This window comes from Typha latifolia, chromosome 13, assembly GCF_019914945.1.
Source record: "Typha latifolia isolate L0001 chromosome 13, TyphaL0001v2, whole genome shotgun sequence".
Classification (NCBI taxonomy): domain Eukaryota; kingdom Viridiplantae; phylum Streptophyta; class Magnoliopsida; order Poales; family Typhaceae; genus Typha; species Typha latifolia.
The window spans coordinates 3,676,822-3,695,849 of record NC_133098.1 but is presented as its reverse complement, the minus strand read 5'-3'; the positions used below and the strand labels follow the sequence as shown (position 1 = coordinate 3,695,849).

At 37.7% G+C, this 19,028-nt stretch overlaps 3 protein-coding genes and 1 non-coding gene across 4 annotated transcripts; 2 read left to right on the top strand and 2 right to left on the bottom strand.

Annotated features, from left to right (window-relative positions):
• The first annotated feature begins 2,011 nt into the window (after positions 1-2,011).
• Positions 2,012-6,127, top strand: LOC140800461 (U-box domain-containing protein 35-like). The gene is made up of 10 exons (XM_073155268.1): positions 2,012-2,281; positions 2,655-2,752; positions 2,866-2,987; positions 3,104-3,300; positions 3,389-3,434; positions 3,526-3,799; positions 3,884-3,985; positions 4,072-4,497; positions 4,571-5,323; positions 5,628-6,127. The coding sequence occupies exons 1-10, from the start codon at positions 2,104-2,106 to the stop codon at positions 5,730-5,732; spliced, it is 2,301 nt and encodes a 766-aa protein (XP_073011369.1). The 5' UTR covers positions 2,012-2,103; the 3' UTR covers positions 5,733-6,127.
• Positions 6,128-7,281: 1,154 nt separating this feature from the next.
• Positions 7,282-8,947, bottom strand: LOC140800460 (mitogen-activated protein kinase kinase 5-like). Its single transcript, XM_073155267.1, has one exon. It carries the CDS (start codon positions 8,811-8,813, stop codon positions 7,719-7,721), a length of 1,095 nt encoding a protein of 364 aa, XP_073011368.1. The 5' UTR covers positions 8,814-8,947; the 3' UTR covers positions 7,282-7,718.
• A 5,655-nt stretch (positions 8,948-14,602) lies between these two features.
• Positions 14,603-14,675, top strand: TRNAK-UUU (transfer RNA lysine (anticodon UUU)). Its single transcript has one exon. It is a non-coding gene; the product is annotated as a tRNA-Lys (tRNA).
• A 3,525-nt stretch (positions 14,676-18,200) lies between these two features.
• LOC140800085 (protein GLUTAMINE DUMPER 2-like) lies at positions 18,201-19,028 on the bottom strand. The gene has a single exon (XM_073154736.1). The coding sequence runs from the start codon at positions 18,928-18,930 to the stop codon at positions 18,451-18,453; it is 480 nt and encodes a 159-aa protein (XP_073010837.1). The 5' UTR covers positions 18,931-19,028; the 3' UTR covers positions 18,201-18,450.

Here is a 19,028-nt window from a genome sequence, read left to right as displayed (position 1 = left end):
TGATTGACTTTAAACGTACCTAACTGTCTACAATCATTTTTTGGAGAGCTATCAATCATTTTTAGAGCATATCCAGGCATGATTGTAGGACTATATACTGTGTGGATTTATTAGTAGTAGTAAGTTAGGGATGTCACAGTAAAAATAAAATATTAAAATCTAAGCTCTTTGCTCAAGCTCGAATTAATTTATTTGTTCAGACTCAAAATTAATTTCAAGCCGAGTTTAAAGTCAAGTAGGCTTACTCAGCCTCAATGGATAAAACCATATATATATTTATTCAATTATCAAACTTGTATTAGACTTTGCATTGAGTTTGACTTAAAATATATTTAAATATTTTTTTATCAAGCAACTCATTTAGGTTTGAGCTCGGCCCAGAATCAACTCAAATTAAAGCAAAACAAACCAATCCCCCCCTCTAAATTATTGATGGTATATATATTCTTCAAGAATTTGCGCATAAAGAACAAGGTTTAAGAGAAGAATTTGAACCTAAATCACATGGTCCCATGCGTTACATTTGATGGCATGTTAAGCTACTTTTGATTGTCACTAACTTCTGACTACAGTTATCACAAGATAATCCTCAGATCGAGTAGGAAATGATGGTGTTCTTAAATCCTAGAACTGAGATTTAAACATGTTCTTAGCTTAGTAAGCCATAAAACCCAACTAAAATTGGTGGAAAAAAATATGATCGACTTAGCTTCTAGTTCTAGTATCAATGTGGTTCTATGGGCCAAGCTCCCAAGCTATGTTTGGTTTGAGGCTAAGTCGCAAATTTGATTAGGCGGCCTAATTTTTTTGTCTTAATTTATGTATCTTGAATTATAGTGTTTTATTATGAACTAGACTAAGTTATAATAATTATTTTTTATGTGACGTAAAAATTTAAAACATATATTAGTTTTAGAAGGAAATAAATAAAAGATAAACATTAATGGACCAAAATACCTTTTGACTTTAATGATAAAATAATAAAGTCGATATATTTAAATCATATCAAGGATAAAATTAAAATCAATTTAAATTTATATTAGAATGTTTATTTTATTTATTGGGGAGTGAATTTAGTTATAGATAAAAAAAAATAAAAAAATATTTAGTTACTAAACTTGGCTAGAATTCCCTTGACCTCAAAGCAAGCAAGGGTTAAAGTTGATCAAGACATAATCCTATCTTATAGGCCTATGCTATTGAAAATCTATACATTTTGGATCAATTTATTTTTTGTTAATAGATCATATAAGATATAGTTCCACGATAATATAGATTAATATAGATTAATATAGATTAGACAATTTGAGCCAATTCTCCCAAAGACATGCTACAATGGGTTTAAAATTATGCACATATAGCTCTTAGAGTGAAAGATTCACTAAATATGAATCCCAAAATTTACCAGGATTCGAACCATGATAACAGTCATGGACTAATAGGACCTCGATTAAGAGTTTACAATGGTAATATTGTTTCTATGAATCATTTTGTTCACTTTGCTCTGTAGAATTCTAGTTAATTTATCCAAATAAGCTGCTGTTTCGAGTCATTAAGTGATGAGACATATAGTGAAATCTGATGATCTGAGGCCAGATTTAGATGAAATTTATCCATTTGCCACTTAAATTAGCTTCTCTTTTTTCTTAAAGAAAAATAATCTCAAAATTAGTCCATGGGTAAGATAGAGAAAAAGAAGGTGATGAAAATTAACAATATTAGATAGACTTGGTTTCAGTCTATCAAAATTCATATCTAGATAAATTCAAATGAAGCCCTCCTAGAATTAATTGGTTTCAAACATACCCTATCTAAATATATACTTTTTGGCTTGTGATTCAAAAGGTTGACAAGTCGTCAACCCCATATATTGGAAAGCATTTAGCGGCCACAAGACCACAAACCGCAACTCACGGCGGTCCCCAGACGTGAGGCAGGGTTTTTATAGAGAGGGAGAGGGAGACAGGCGAAGGCAATGCTTCTCCTCTTCCTTCTCAAGTAGAGAGGGACGTCTTTTAAGAAGGATAAAGAGAGTTCACGAAAGGAACAACTTGAGAGAGAGAGAGAGAGAGAGAGAGAGAGAGGAAACTATTGAAAGGACTTATGGGGAAGAAAACTGAGATGAAGAATGGTGGAGAGGAAGGAAGCAGCTGCCCTCTTGTGGCAGTTGGTATTGACAAAGATAAAGGAAGCCAAAATGCCTTGAAGTGGGCGACGGAGAATCTCGTTTCCAAGGGACAAATCCTCACCCTTGTCCATGTCAACACCAAGGGTGCCCCAGGTATTATCCTTATTATTATCATCATTTGAATGGGTAAAATTTAAAACGCCCAGTTGTTGTTATGTGTTATGTGTTATGTTATGCCTAAAATTTAATTACCCTTTTTTGTCGTTTAGGTTAAACTTAAACTGTTAATTTTTTCATAATTATCATAATATGACCTTATTGTTTAAGCAAATATAAATCTTCTGCCTGTACTTTTAAGATTGAAATTTTTTGTCGCTAAGCTTGTAATCTTAAAGAATCAAACGATTCTTTTGGTAATTATAGTATGTTAATCAGATTTAGTGGGAATAATTAATATTAATACTAATATTTCAAAATAAGTTGCCATGGATGCACGCCTCACGTCCCATGCAATTAATGCACGCAGCGGGTGCACAAGATAATTCCACCGGGTATCGATCCGCGACGGATCCGCATACGAAGGAGATCTTCCTCCCCTTTCGCTGCTTCTGCACACGGAAAGACGTCAGTTCCAACATCTCCTCTTCCTCATTAATATGGTGGTCTAATATAACATTAATTAATCTAATTAGTTCATCACGTACCAAATGCTCACAGTACTCCTCACCTAGTTGCAGATCACAAGCAAGGACGTCGTGCTCGACGACACCGACATAGTGAAGGCGATCGTCGAATTCGTCGCCTATGCCGCCATCGAGAACCTAGTGCTCGGTGCGCCGTCCAAGGGAGGTTTTGTTAGGTGATCATAATTTTTAACAAGTTCCTGTGTTTTATATAAGTCTTTGTTGAAAGAAAGAAGGAAAGAAACGAATTGAAAACCAGCTTCTAATCTCAGCTTCCTTTCTTTCTCAGAAGGTTTAAGAATGTAGATCTTCCGACCACCATCTCCAAAGGAGCCCCGGACTTCTGCACCGTTTACGTCATCAACAAAGGGAAGGTGTCGTCCGTTCGCAATGCCATCCGCCCGGCGCCGGCCGTCTCCGAGTTCCGAGCTCAAATCCAGAACCACCCAACCTACAAACACGAACCAGTGAGCCACAACTGGTCAAAAGGTTTGTATTCGTCCCATCACATTGTTAATGAGCACTCTTTGATTCCAATTCCTAGCTGATCACAAAGAGAGTTTTCTTGTACGGCCAGGTGATTCACCGTGTGAGACTCCAAGTCTGCATGACAACTCTATCAGGTAAGTCAAGCTTGTAGCAAGAATCGCTTAGCTTATAGCTCTCCACTAATTAGATGAGGAACTGGGTATGAAACAAATTGTTCATGGAAAGGTCGCCATTTACGAGGGGAACCCGGGGGACCAGAAAGTCGTATGCAGACTTCTCCTCGTCGGATTGCAGTGATATCTCCTTCGTCAGCTCCGGTAGGCCGAGCATCGACCGGTGCCCGCTTCCGCCGCGATTGTCCAGTGGATCGGACGGCCTCGATCGCAGCTTCGAGATGGCACGCACGCCGATGAAGTCGACGGATTCCTACTCCACCGGCTACGAGTTCTCTTCGTACTCGCAGAGCAGCACTGGTACATCATGGTCATCACAAGGCTTAGTAAGTTTCAGTTCACTGTAAATAGCAAACAATCTTGTGTAGATGTGCACCTCGTCAGTTAACATGTAGTAATAATCTTTGCAGGATGATGTGGAAGCAGAGATGAAGAGGTTGAGGCTAGAACTCAAGCAAACAATGGATATGTACAGCACTGCATGCAAAGAAGCACTGACTGCTAAACAAAAGGTAGCAAAAGATTACGTTGTAAGAATCACGTGAAGTAGCAAAGATAAAGGTATGCTAATTTCAAACTCGTTTCTTCGTCGTCGCAGGCGATGGAGCTTCACCGCTGGAAGATGGATGAGGACAAGAGACTCGAAGAAGCTAAAGTCTCAGAGGAAGCAGCTCTGGCGCTAGTGGAGAGGGAGAAGGAGAAGAGCAAGGCGGCTATGGAAGCAGCTGAGGCCGCACGAAGGATAGCCGAGCTAGAGACGCAGAAGAGGGCCAATTTAGAGATGATGGCACTCAAACGGACCGAGGAGAAAAGGAACGCTTTCGGAGACCAATCGCCCAAGGTTAGATACCGGAAGTACACGATCGAGGAGATCGAGGTGGCCACTGAGTACTTCACCGACAACCGCAAGATCGGGGAGGGCGGCTATGGTCCGGTATACATGTCTTTTCTTGATCACACTCAAGTTGCCATCAAAGTGTTACGCCCTGATGCAGCTCAAGGGAGATCACAATTTCAGCAAGAGGTATAGAATCGGTTAACTCGTCAGCTTCTCTAAAACGTTAACTGACAAACGATAACTTTATTTATGCCATCAGGTTGAAGTACTTAGCTGCATTAGGCATCCAAATATGGTGCTGCTCCTCGGCGCATGCCCGGAGTACGGCTGCCTGGTATATGAGTACATGGCGAACGGCAGCTTAGACGACCGCCTCTTCAGGCGAGGGAACACCCCACCGATTCCGTGGCAGCACCGGTTCCGCATCGCGGCTGAGATCGCAACCGGCCTCCTCTTCCTCCACCAGACCAAGCCGGAACCACTCGTCCACCGCGACCTCAAACCCGGGAACATCCTCCTCGACCGGAACTACGTCAGTAAGATCAGCGACGTCGGGCTCGCTCGCCTCGTCCCCCCGTCGGTTGCCGACAACGTCACGCAGTACCGGATGACGTCGACGGCCGGCACGTTCTGCTACATCGATCCGGAGTACCAGCAGACCGGGATGCTCGGGGTGAAGTCGGATATCTACTCACTCGGCGTGTTGATGCTCCAGATCGTGACTGCGAGGCCGCCAATGGGCTTGACTCACCACGTCAGCCGTGCCATCGAGAACGGGACGTTCGCCGAGATGTTGGACCCGGCAGTGGCCGACTGGCCGGTCGACGAGGCCCGGCGGCTAGCGGAGATAGCGCTTAGGTGCGCAGAGATGAGGAGAAAGGACCGGCCGGACCTCGCGACGGTCGTGCTTCCGGCGCTGGACCGGTTGAGAGCTCTCGGAGAGGCGCATATGCATTTCTGCACTCTGAGAAGCACAGATTTCCCACCAATTCAAAGTCATATTTCCCATCAGGTAAAGTAGCAATCAATCTACTTGATATCATCATTAACTCAAGCTATTATTATATTAAATGCTACGTTTTTTTTTTACCATATATACCCTCTAAAGTTCTTAATTAACTGATTAAGATCTTAGTAATTTAACTGAAATGAGTGTAAGTAAATCTTAACAGTTAGTTAGTTAGGTTTAACTTTAGTGGAGAATTCATCTAAACTAGCAAAGTCCGTAGATTTTAATCCAATCAAAGTTTCAGTAGCATAAGAATGCTTCGAACTAATCTTTGGTTCTTTTTTTTTTTTGTCCTTCTCTTCTTCAGGATTACATGAGTGACCCATTGTTGTTTGCACATTCTGGATATAGTTCAAGAACTCAATCGAGTGATTCATCATCAATCTTAGGACGAAGATCAAACGCGACATAAGAAGAAGAGTATGGAAGAGAACTCGAGGGGCAGCAAATCTCGCTAATTCCTTCTTATTTTACGCAGGTTCATAGCAACCATGCAGAAGTGTCAGTGTATGAGAATGAAGAACTATTATATAAGCTTTACACGATTATGTATAAAAAGATCATAATAATGGCAAATATGGTGATACAAAAGGATATATTTGCCCTTAGTAGTGTTAGATTCTACAAAAGAAGTGGAGGCAGAGAGCCCATGAATGCTCTAAGCGTTTGGTAGTTTGTAACACATTTATTTGCAGCCTGATGCTGCATTCGTATCTTGTCAAAAGGTCAAGAAAACTATACTTATTTTCCTCTCAAATAATGATATGTAACAAGGCTCTTAATGTTACAATTCCTGTTTCAAATTCAAGGGAGGGTGGTCCTAAAAGCAAAGCAGAGGACCCCTGCTTGGATGATTTACGATATATGCATGCAACGTGTAATTAAAGCAATATTGTGAATTTATATTAGAGATTCTAGCTAAGATCCAATGGTGATGAAACTATTCTCTTGATGGGTTTCTAGTCCATCTCAATTCACTAAACACCTTCTTCCTTTGAACCCTGTTAAGAGTGGATCTGATCGAAGTTGGATTTAGAGATCCTTCCATTTTGAAGGGAGAGGAACTTCTCCCTTCTATTCCTAGAAGAAAATCTTGAGACCAGTTGCCAGTTTGCATTGAGAAGACTTGCGATACGTGTGAAAGCACCGTAGGAATTTGTTGAAATCTATTTGACTGTTCAATGTTGGCGATTGCGGAGTTGAGTGCATAGTCTTTGGAAAGGAGAAGGTCAAGAAGCAACGCAATGGAATAATTTTCCTATCAGGTAAACAAATAATACGTGGATTTCATAGCACCTCAAAGATTACTGAGAAAGAAGTTAAAAGAAAAAAGAAAACTCGCACAAAGAAGCAGCTATCTATCAGTATTTCAAAGAGATACTCGAGTATAGTAGGTGATTGCAAGAATGCTTCTCTACATTAGCCTACGAGCTAATAACACAGGCATCATGCCATGTCTTCTCTTATGCAGAAGCACATCCTTCCACCCCATAAGATTTCACTCTCTATCATGGATATCTCCAAAAGCCATGCCTGACATCCAGTGGAGTATTCTCTCTCTCTCTCTCTCTCTCTCTCTCGCTCGCTCACCGTCCTATTTAGTGTACCATTTATTCCCTAAATCAGCCCTCGAAACCTTGCAAAGAGTGCAGGGACTGCAAGGCCTTGTACATCACTCTTTTCTATCACATGCATGGTGCATTCTATTAATGGAGGTTGACATCTTCCTCTTTCTTTGTGTTGCTCGCTTTCCCTCTTTCCATGCATGTCTCTCTCAACACCCAGCATTTATCTCTGGTGTAAAAGTTCGCTACCAAAGAAGATATAATAATAATAATAATGAAGTATGATCAAAACAAAACGACCCATAAGGCCATAACCCAATGCCAAGCACATGAGAATAGTAAGCAAAGAAGACAAAAGAATAAAGGGAAGAGAAGAATCCCTAGAAGAGAGTGAGAGAGCGCATAAACGAGGGGATTGATTCCCATTTCAATTAGCAATTTGCTTTCATAGTACATCCATCAATCTCAACCAAATCCCTTCACAGGTTACAGTACAACAGAAACGACAGCCCACCATGATTTCTCAACCTCTTTCCCCTTCTCAATCTCTTCCTCCCCCTTCCAAGATCGCCCAAATTCCATATTTTTTACATTAAAGAACTAAGAACAAGAGAACGCGAATAGACTAAAAGCTTAATTTAGACAAAAAAGAAAAGAGTAAAAATCACACCTTTTCCACCGTGAAAACTAGTTGAGGTAAATGGCTGGCGCTTGGCGACTCCAAAATTAGATCTTCTTCACTTACGATCGATCAGTTCATCTCCTCGGGGGGGAGACCCACTTGGGAATCCGGTAAAATTGTAAGGTCGAGAAGAAGAAATCTAATATCAAAGTCACCGAGCAGCAGAAGTAGTAGACGGAGGAGGAAGAGGTATAGAAGAGTATTTGGTAATAAATGGGTGCTGCAAAAGTTGCGGCGCCGTGAGCCGCCGCGAAGGATCCTTTTGTAGACAGCAGCTAATGAAGCTTCTGAACTCCGGCGAGGCCGTATCCGGCGCCTCTGGCGGACTGGAATAGCAAATGGCGCACATGACGGTTGCCCAATCCACCTGCCTCCCGCTGTTATCCCCGAAGGGGAACCGGCCCAGATAGAACTCTAAGATACTGAGCCCAAAACTCCAGATATCTCCAGCGTATCCGTCATAGATCCCGTGACTGAGATCGGTGTTTATCCGCTCCGGGCTCATGTAGGCGATTGTGCCGACGGATGAGTTGCAGGGGTCCATGGTCTGGTCGAGGATGCGGCCGACGCCGAAGTCGGCGATCTTGACGCGGCGGGCGGAGTTGATGAGGAGGTTGGACGGCTTGATGTCGCGGTGGACGATATGCTGGCGGTGGAGGTAGGCGAGGCCACCGAGAATCTGGCGCGCCACGTCAGCTAGGAGGGGCTCAGAGTCGAGGCGGCGGCCGTCGAGGGAGCCGCCGTCCATGTACTCCAGGAGGATTTGGATCTCCCCAGCGTGGTCGTACATCGCGTGGCAGCGGACGACGAAGGGGTTGTCGGCTGTGCGGAGGATCTCGATCTCGCGGTAGATCTGCCGGCGGACGGCGGGCTCATGGTGGCCGTAGATGACCTTGAGGGCGTAGAGCCGGCCGGAAGGGCGGTGGATGACCATGTAGACAGTCCCGCCGCTGCCGCTCCCGAGGCGACGGACTCGCTCGAGCTCCGAGATCGGCGGCGCCGCCGCCGGTGACGGGGTGGAGGAGGTGGATGGGGGAGGGAGGGGGAGGGGGACGGCGAGGGAGGACAGTTCGGGGCGGGGGAGTGGGAGGGTGAGGTCGGACCGGCGGCGGTTGCGGATCGGGTTGGGGCTATCGGGTTTAACCGGGCGGTTGTTGGGCGGTGGACCGGATCGCATGGTGGTCTGAGTCAGAGTGTTAGAAGAGAAAGGAGAGGAGGAGGAGGAGGAGGAGGAAGAGGATGGCATGGGAGGAGGAGGAGGAGGAGGAGGAGATTTTATTATATATATGTTAAGTTTGGGTGGATGGAGTTGGGAAATATGAGTAAATGACTAAATGGAATTTGATGACAAAATTGAGAGAGAACGAGATAGAGAGAGTTTTAAGCAGGGAATTATTGTATATGGCAGTCTATGTAAGAAGCTGAGGAGTTTGCCGTTTCCTTTTTCTTTTTCTTTTTCTTTTTCTTAAAAGATATCTTCTTGTTTTATTATTATTATTATTATTATTATTATTATTATTTTTAGTCTAAACTTATTTTATTTTAATGATTTCATTTGTCTCACTTAATACCAATTAATTTTTAAATAATAAATATTTTTAATATATATATTTATATATATGTTTTATTGTATTTTTATAATCTGAAATCTAATCAGTATTTTTTTTATATACGAAAAGTTTATTCTATTACTTATAACTTTATCTCTAATAAGTATTTCTAAATACTACCCGTAAATTAGCCAAATATGATACGAAAAATAATTATTTTAATTTTAATATAATTGTAATTAGATAAAGCTACACAAATAAAACTATAAGAGTATGAATTAAATTTAGTCATAATATAAATATATAATTTCTCATTTTTCTTGCATGTATACTACTTAAAAAACAATTGTTTGCATTGTTACCTGCTTATTTGTGAAAATACCCATATTCTAAAGTTGATATATGCATGCATTCCACTCAAACCCTGTTCTTTTTGCATGAATATCTTCTAGAGTCACCAATAAAAGTAATATAAAAGATAATCATAAAATATTATATATATATATATATATATATATATATATATATATATATATGAAATCTGGAAAGTACAAGTCCATCCAAAGAACTTGGATTTCCTTTTGCTTCTGTCATTTGACTTCTTTTATAATTTGATAGTAATTTATCAAACTAGCACAATTTTAAATTTTAATTATTTACCAAAACAGATTGTCCCTCAAACTTGTTATCAAAAGAGAATTTTTTATTATAGAAATATCTAAAACACTAAATTCATAATCATTTTACGTTTTTACCCTTGAGATAAAATGCTTCTAAAGTTCAACGTTTTTTAGAGGGCTACAGTTTCGATAGATCTATTTTAGTAATAAGTTTGAGAGACGGTATATATTGGTAAATAAAGTTTAGAACGAGATTAGTTTGATAAATAAACTCTTTCATTTATATTTTAGCCGCTTATGCATTTAATGCACAACAAAATTATATTTACGGAGCAAGAATTGCTACTGATAAAAGAATTATAAATAATATGACTTGTAAGGATATGACTCTGTATTAATAGTGACTACCGATGCAACACAACGGTTAAACATTACTATGAACAAAGGTCGCAGATTTTAGATCAATTCATAAATATCCAAAAATTATAACAATGCAGTCTTAATACATAAAATAGAGTGGATAGAACTAGTATGCACTTGAACTATAATAAACGCTACTATAATTAAATGAAGAATAGCATTAGCAATTCCCAGAAGCAAAGAGCCTTGAATTAGCCTGTATGTTCTATCAATCAAATAGTCAAAGACATGGTTTAAGAGGAAGATTACCCACCTAGAACAAAAGAAATTTTAAAAACAAAATCTTATAACACTTTAAACCCAATAGTATGGCAAATAAAAACAATAGAGCCAAGAAACCCCCAAAAGCATGTTGTTCAAATTCAATGAATGCTAGGAATATCGGATGAAAATGCCAGTTAGCACAAGTTACTACTATGAATAGGTCTCGAACTTGTACCCACCCAGTGGATCCTTGCCTAGCCAGCAAGACAGTAAAAGCATTAGTTGTTGGGAATCAGAAGGAGAGGGAGGTTAGTGGTGGTAAAGGAATTATGGTAGTAGTAAAGGGACTGTGCAGAGGAGGGGAGAGAAAGGTGTGTTAGTAATTTTATGTTTTTGACTTGAATTTTATTAACTTTGAGCTAAGTTTTAAGTGGGGTCCACATATTATTAATGATGGTTTAATGGTGGAATTAATTTAGCTTAAAGTGTACTTTATTGTCAAATATTCACTTAGTCAAATCCATGAAAGAAGTGAATAAAAATTGACTCTAAAGTGGGTATCATGGCAATTGAAAATAAAGAAAAGGAAGTTTAGTACCATATTGGATATTTGAGAAATGTTAGTATGGTATATAAGTAACAAACTTCTTATGGGCTTTGGGGGGGCAAAAGGGGTACCTATTTTGTGGGTAAATATTACTATGCAACTCAACTCACACACGCGTGCCTCCCGGCTCGGCTCGGTTCGGTTCGCACGCAAGGCTTGGATTTAGCAAAGAACTAGTGAATCCCGAATGTGTTGGGGGAGCACCGACAAAAGCATAAATCAGGCAGAAGGAAGGAATGTGAGCTTAAAGGACAAGATAGGCGGCAACGAAGTAAGTTTGAATGTGAGAGTGTGTGGTGGAGATAGAGATAGAGGAGTTCCAGATAAGCAATGAAAAAGAGAGTCTACAGTTGGGAGGGAGTGGGCAATGGCGATTAAGAGTATATAGAAAACTTCAATAAGGAGAGAGAAAAGAAGAATAAAAAATAGGAGAGGAGAGGTCACTCGAGCTAGAAGAGGAGGGTAAGAGGAAGATTGACGACGGCAAACGAGCCAATCTTAGAGTCGGGGCTTTAGCTTTTCACGAATCAGTGAGCCATTTTGACAGCCTTATATAATAATAATTTTAACATAATCAAACAATTATAGGGACAAATATGACATTCTAAAGAATATAATAACAAAATATAATAGTTTAAAAGTTTTCGGTGGCAATTATGTCAAAATAATAATAATTAAAAACTAAATAAAATTCTAGATTAATAGTCAATATGTCAGGCGAAAAGATCCCTTAATAATTGCTATTTTATAAAATTAAGGTCATTATCATGTGATCAAGTGAGAGAGCTTGCCATCAGTTTTTTTCTTTTTCTTTTTAGATTGTCAGCAGTTGAATAAAAACGAGTTATATTAACAAGAACTTATTATATTTTTATAGCTTCCGTATGAAAGCTATGATAGATAGAATCTTGGCAAGATACAAACTGGTAAAGTTTTAACTTTTAACTTCTTTAATTGTATTAATGCACCCCCAAAAGTCAACTTGCAGTTCTAAGAATCTAACGATAAACTATAATACTAATAAGCAAATACTTCAAAATATCCAATCCACGGATAGCTAATTTTGTAAGGTAAATTTGCATTTAACACCCTCCATTTTTAAATATTTTTTCGTGGAAAACTTTTGAAATATTATAGGTTATGATCACTTGGAATTGAGTATCTCAACATGGTTATGGGCTTGCTAATGTTGACGCAAGGATGACGAACTAATAAGTCTAGAAATTTATGCTTAGATTCTTTCTTTTTTATAATAAAATCTATACTTAGTTAAGTCAACAATGTGAAGCAAGTATATAATAAACTTATTTTTGTTTGATTACCTCTCTCTATTTCTTTTCGTAATTATCACAACCTCCACAGATATTTAGAGATAATCCTTTTGGACCATTATAGTTTTCCTATAATTACTATTGATGGGAATTTGAATTTATGACATAATTAATAAAAGTAAATTATAAATTGCTCCTAATAGTTTTGCCTAGAATAAAATTACTGATAAACTTTTATTTATATCACATAGTGTTACCCCTGCTCCTTGAAATTTAAACTAATGTTAAACTGTAATTTTTTTCATCCAAACTTAAAGGAGAAAATATAAAAAAATTATTAATTTTTTTTACCATAATAAATATTAAAATATCATAATTGCCTTTATCCTTCCATCAAATTTAATCATAGTATTTATTCTTCAAATTAAAAAAATATATATTATTTTCAAATATGGGTTTTAGATTCATATTTATTCAAACAATATGATATATTTTTTTCTATTAAGTTTGAATGGAAAAGTTAATGGTGAAATTCGGATGGAGAAGTTAACAGTTTCACATTAGTCTAAACCACACTGGGGCAAAGTAATATAAAATTTTAGGTATAACCATGGGGGTAATTTAAAATTTACCCAATTCATAAATATTATATATTTATATATTATACTATTATCTTTATTAATATGCACCGTCTTTCTACATATTAGGGTTCATATAATGTTATTTATGAATAAACCTTCCTTATTTATAAATTACAAAATACGTGTAACTCCTATTAAGATGCATTCCTATCATCCATGGTGAGTCCTTCGCAACATCATACAATGTATAAATAATCCAAAAACTAACACATTCATTTACATGTTTTGTTGGTGTATAAGCATTAAATGAGAATAAAAAATCTCTGCACATTTTGTTAAGGAAAAGATGTGATAATTTTAACAACACTTAAAACACATTTTTAGAGAGTGGGTGTTTGTGTTTGGATGCTGTTTATAAATAAGGGAGGCTTACGTACTAATCAAACCAACCCTAAATTATTAAGTAACAAACTAAATATGTCACTGTTCCCTTATTGCGAATAACTATTCATTTGTTAATAACATCAAAACACTACTCTCTCTCTCTCTCTCTCTCTCTCTCTCAATATATATATATATATATATATATATATATTAGAAGTATGCATAGACCTCTTATTCACGTTGAAAGTTTATACACCAACCAAACAAAACCTAAGTTTAACTAAATAATAACTTTATAATTACAAGTAGAAAGAACCTCATATATGAACCAAATGAGAGTAACAAACCGAACGAGAGGCAAAGGAGACTCGAAGAAAAGGCAGGGCATGCACCACCACACGTAAACTGCCACATGGGACGTGTGAGTTTGAATACGTGGCACTTGTGACACGTATGTCGAGAACTCAGACGTCGCCTTTGACCTACCATTTCCACGTCGGCTTCGTGGGGGTTTCCCCAGGCTGACTAAGTGGAGAAAAGAGGAAGTTGGGTGTGGAAAATGGAGATTTAGAGAGATAAAGAGATGAGGTTGACGGAGTCGTAACGACTTCGATTTCAGGAGAATGTTTCAAAGACGGGCTTTTCTTTTTTTTGGACTTCCATGAGTCTTTCTCTAAACTAAGTCTTCCCTTTGAACAATTAATCTTTGTGGGCTCACCTTAAAAAATATTGAAACCCCATGTTGATTTGGTCGATGTCTTCGTGCTAATTAATAATTTTATTTTTTAATTTATTTTTTTACATATGCACCCTTAAAAAGTTTATAATATAGTTAAAATAACGGCTCTATGTATGCAAATATCAGCTCAAATATAAGGGACTGTAAAAAAAAAACAAAAAAATCCCAGTTAATATAAACATACATTACTCTTAATATTTATCAAAGAACAAACCACCTTTCTATTACTAGGCTCTCTCATTTCAGTAGAGCATTATAGTCATGGTGTTTATTACTAAGGACAAGTGAATATATCATTAAATTCATTGCCTCAATTTTTATTTCCGTGCGTAAAACATCTCCCTGAGCCCTTATGAAGTTATGAGTAAATTACAATTTTAAGTTAGAAATTTTGCGGATTTTATATCTTAAGCTGATCCCGAGCCCGAGCCCAATAAGATCAGCCCATCGGGCTTGGACCGGGCCTAGGTTCAAATTCTTGCCCCGAATGCGATGAAGCTCTAAATTTATATATGAACTAAGCAAAGAACTTATACTAAGCTATTATTGTAACTCAATGATTGAGTATTACTATATTATGATAGAAATCATGTGTTAAATTTCCGCTTGTGAATGAGTATTAGTTTCATCTAGGTATGTACTTATATTCCAAATTAAATGCCGTCTTAGCTCAGCCGGTAGAGCGCACGGCTTTTAACCGTGTGGTCGTGGGTTCGATTCCCACAGACGGCGTTGTTACATTTTCCTCAGTATTCGGATTAATTAGCTATTAGACATAATTTTGCCTCTAATTTTATTAGTGCGATTTCTTTTAAAACCTAATGTTGCTACTTTACTTAGCTTCGCCAGTAACAATCCATCAGTACTTCTCAAAACCATAGCTTCTCAGTAACAATCCCTCTCTCTCTTTCCCCTATTTAACGAGAAAGATAATGTATTAATTGTCGGCCACGGGAGAATTTTATTTAGACTTCTTAAACTATTACTATTTTGTGTACGTACATTCTAATTTTTTTTATTGCATACGCTCTATTATTTGAAAAGTTTCTTAGTTTAGATGTCAATATAGTTATATATTTTTCTAGTTCAAATGTATATGTATATGAATATTTTTTTAGTTTAAGAGAGTTTATATGAATAATAAAATAATTCACGGAGTGTATATATAAAACAGTAATAGTTTATAGGATTTAAGTAAAATTATCCCTAAAAAAAGCCGTTAAACATGGCAACCAAAATATGTACAATAGAATAAGACATTAGGACCTCTTCCCAAGCACACCTATAACTCGTAATCTAAGTCAATTTTTTGTTGAAAGATATGAAATACTGAGAGACGAAAAATAGTAGGAAAAGAATATATAATCCTCGACCAGAGAGTTAATTTATCTTTATCTCTCTGTCATATGGTTTATCTGAGATGTTATTTATAAAGAATATTTATCATGGTTTTTCACATACCTTATGTACTATTTTTAAAATTTTATATAGACATTTTGTATTAAAAAGAAGTAATTGCATGAACTTTCTAAACTAAGAATCTACGTGGATAAAAAATAGTTCAGAAGGATACATTAAAAATGATAATATTTTAAGAGGTCTCACTTGAATTAACTCATTTATTAAATTCTCAGCTCGGCTCTATGAGGAAGAGGGTTCATGGTACCAGAGCAGAACTATTCATTTTCCAGCTTGCATTGGAAGAGTACTTTAAGCTGTGTGATGTGGATCTATATGTGACTTTTGCTAAGAAATTCTCAGCTTTATGGCAGATTTTGGAAGCTACTCTTAAAGAATAAGAAGTTAATTAATAATTTGGTTAATGATAACTATATGGTGTATATTTCTTTATTGGTTAACTGACAATTTACCCTTTTCTGGTTTGACCCTAGTTTAACTTATCATTATTACATTTTAAACTTAAACACTTAATTAACTCTTCCAATCAAGTTACAGTTAATAAATTTTCCATTCAAAATTAATAGTGAAAATGTTGTGAAACAACGTGGTTCATTAGAGCCAATATTTTCTAAGTAAGTTGTTATTAAATCTATTCACAACCCCGTTAACGACTTACTAATTAATTCTTGCAACTAATTAACTCCCAAAACAAGCATTTGATCATCACCTCTAAACAAGCCGGCATTTGATCATCACCATTTTTAATTTTTTACAAGTACTTTCTTCTTGAACCAAAAGCCCCATCCCTTCAATGGATCTTGTAGACATATTACATTGCTTCCTTTGTGAGTTCTCTCTAGCTTTTGGCACTTGCTATAGTGCACAAAGGACCCTACTCCGTGTCCCTTCCTTCATTTGTGGCATGTAAAAAGCTAGTCTTTGGGCAATTGACCACCTTCCTGGCATCTTATTGTCGGCCACCTTCTCCCTCTCCTCACCTTTCACTTCTTCACTTTCCAAAACCCTAACACTCACTCAATAGGACCATGCAATCACCAATTGTGCAGATGAACAACCAACAATATTCTTCATCAATATTCATATACATTGCCACATTAAGTCTTATAAACTGGTCTTGCTGATTTAATAATAGTTGACGAAATAGAGAATAATCCGTTAATATCGTCTACTAGGTAACAATACATTGTTATAAAAGATAAGTCGTTATGCATTTATAATTAAATCTTTCTCGTCTCTATGATTACTATGGGTTAGGCATTCTAACAATAAGATATTCTTGAGGCAAAAGGAATTAAATAGACTTATGTTGAATAAGTAGTCTCATATTCAAATTTCAGTAGCTTTGGTTTAACCGAAACATCATTAAATCCCCACTTAAGAGCAAATAGAAGCTTAATTACGACCCAAAGAGTGATAAGTACTTAAGCATGGATTATTCGTCAATAGAAATGCTGATTTACTATATACCATATACACCCCTTGAGTGTGATTCATATTGTCGGTAAGATATTCTTGAGGCAATAAAAACAAAAGAGAAATTGCACCATTTTTTCTCCCCTTTCAAAAGAGATTCAATCTACCCTAAAGGGCTAAAGTTTCTTGATGTCTTATAAAGGGTTGTCAGTCCAATTAATTATATATATATATATATATATATATATTCATATATATCGAGCCTTTCATGTAGACATCAATCGTGCTCTCACATACATCACTCATGGCGATGGATGTCTGCAATAATTGACATAAATAGTGCCATAAAAAAAGGAAAAAAAATTGTCCATAGCCAACCGTGGCGACCATCGTCTCGTCGTAGTCGAATATTACTCATTCCATGGATCCATGCATGACCCACCATTTCCCTGATCGATCTTCTGATTGTTTTAGAAGTTGCTGCATGATTTGTGGTGGAAATTATAGTAACATTCTTAGCCTAGCAATGCTGGTATAGTTTATACCATGCATAAATTTAGACCAAGTTGGGGAAAAACTACTGCATGACTATACTGCTATAAAATGAATATCGATGATTATAGCAACTTAAGTTGCATACTTAGGGGATGCAGACTACTTGTATTAATGAAGTTAAACCAAGTATCGACAAAATTTGTTAATTAAAGGACTTAGAAGAGCCCTAGCAAAAAAAATCGGCTATATATAGGTTATTTTTATCAAATATTAAATGTAATTCACTAACTAAAAAAATTTATTTTCTAAATAATAGATGAATCTAATAAGATATAAACTCAAAAGCTCTACTTTGATACCATGTTAACATGGTATGTAGCAACTTACTTGGTGAGTTAACAATTTTTTTTTTCAAATAAGAAAATTTTTAAAAACATTTTTTTTTCATATAATATAATATGCAGGACTAGTCCTTTAGATTCAAGATAACTGTGAGATAAATGAAACAGAGTCTACAATGAGAGCTCTAGATAGTCATCACTCACATTATTATGCAACTGTGGAGCTCTCTCATTCGGCTTGCCGCGTCGCACTTGTAATGGCTAAATAAATAATGGATGGAAAGAACTGTTTACTTATTGCATTATCCACCAACTTCTTCATATCCACTGAAGACTGAACTATGAACACTATATGCTTTAAACGAGGGGATTTTTTTTTTCTTTTTTTTGAAGGCAAATGGTAACTTTACGTAGGCCCATTAGGTGATTCGAATCTAAGAATACTCGTTAGTTAGTATACATATAAACAAGTAATTTTGAAAGGTATATATATATATATATATATGTACACCAAAAAAGAAAAGAAAAACTCCTAAAAAGAAAAGAATAACATGGCAAACTTGGGAATCCCACTGAGAGAGAACTATTCCAAACTGCCAATAGGAAAAGAACTTTCTTTCTTTTTTGCCTGAAAAGAGAGGAAAAAGCAGCAGCTCCACTTACACACTAGCTGATACGCACGGCCGGAAAAAAAGAAGCCACTCTTCCGTTCACTTTCTTTCTCCATACTATACAATTACACACTTCCGAGCAGAGGCAAAGAGTACGCAAATAAATTTATAAATAAAAGAGACGAAAAAGCCCTAAAAATTTAGGAAAAAGGAGAGGAATAAAAGTTAAATATGGCTATTATTACTGTGGTCCAAGTCTTGGGTCTCTTTTCGGGTCTCCCTAGGCTCCTCCACCTCCTTCTTCTTCATCTTCTCGTCGCCTTCTCCATTGCCGTGATCGCCGAAAGACGACGCGCGGCTCGAGATGGGCGTCGCAAGGAACGTCGGCTTCTCGTCCCCGGCCATGATGACCACGACCTTCTCCTCGTAGCTCGCGACCACGGCGGCCATCGAGGCGGGCTTCTCGTCCGGGGTCGCGGCGCCGCTGCCGCCGTCTCGGTCGCCGCTGGCTCCGAGATATCCGGAGAGCTTCCAGTATGAACAGGCGAGGATCAGGAGCGCAAAGGCGATGAGGCCTAGCATCGCGGCGAGCCCGCCGAACAAGTACGGCACAGGCGAGTGCCACGCCGAGTGGGCCACTCCTGCCACCGCTGGGGCCGCCGCGGCGGCCACCTCCGTGGCGTTGAACCCAGCTCCTGGCCTCATTCTTGTGTTATAGTTGTAGGAGAAGAGTAAAAGACAGAGAGAGAGAGAGAGAGAGAGAGAGAGAGAGAGAGAGGGCTTTGTTTCTTCTTGAGGAATTG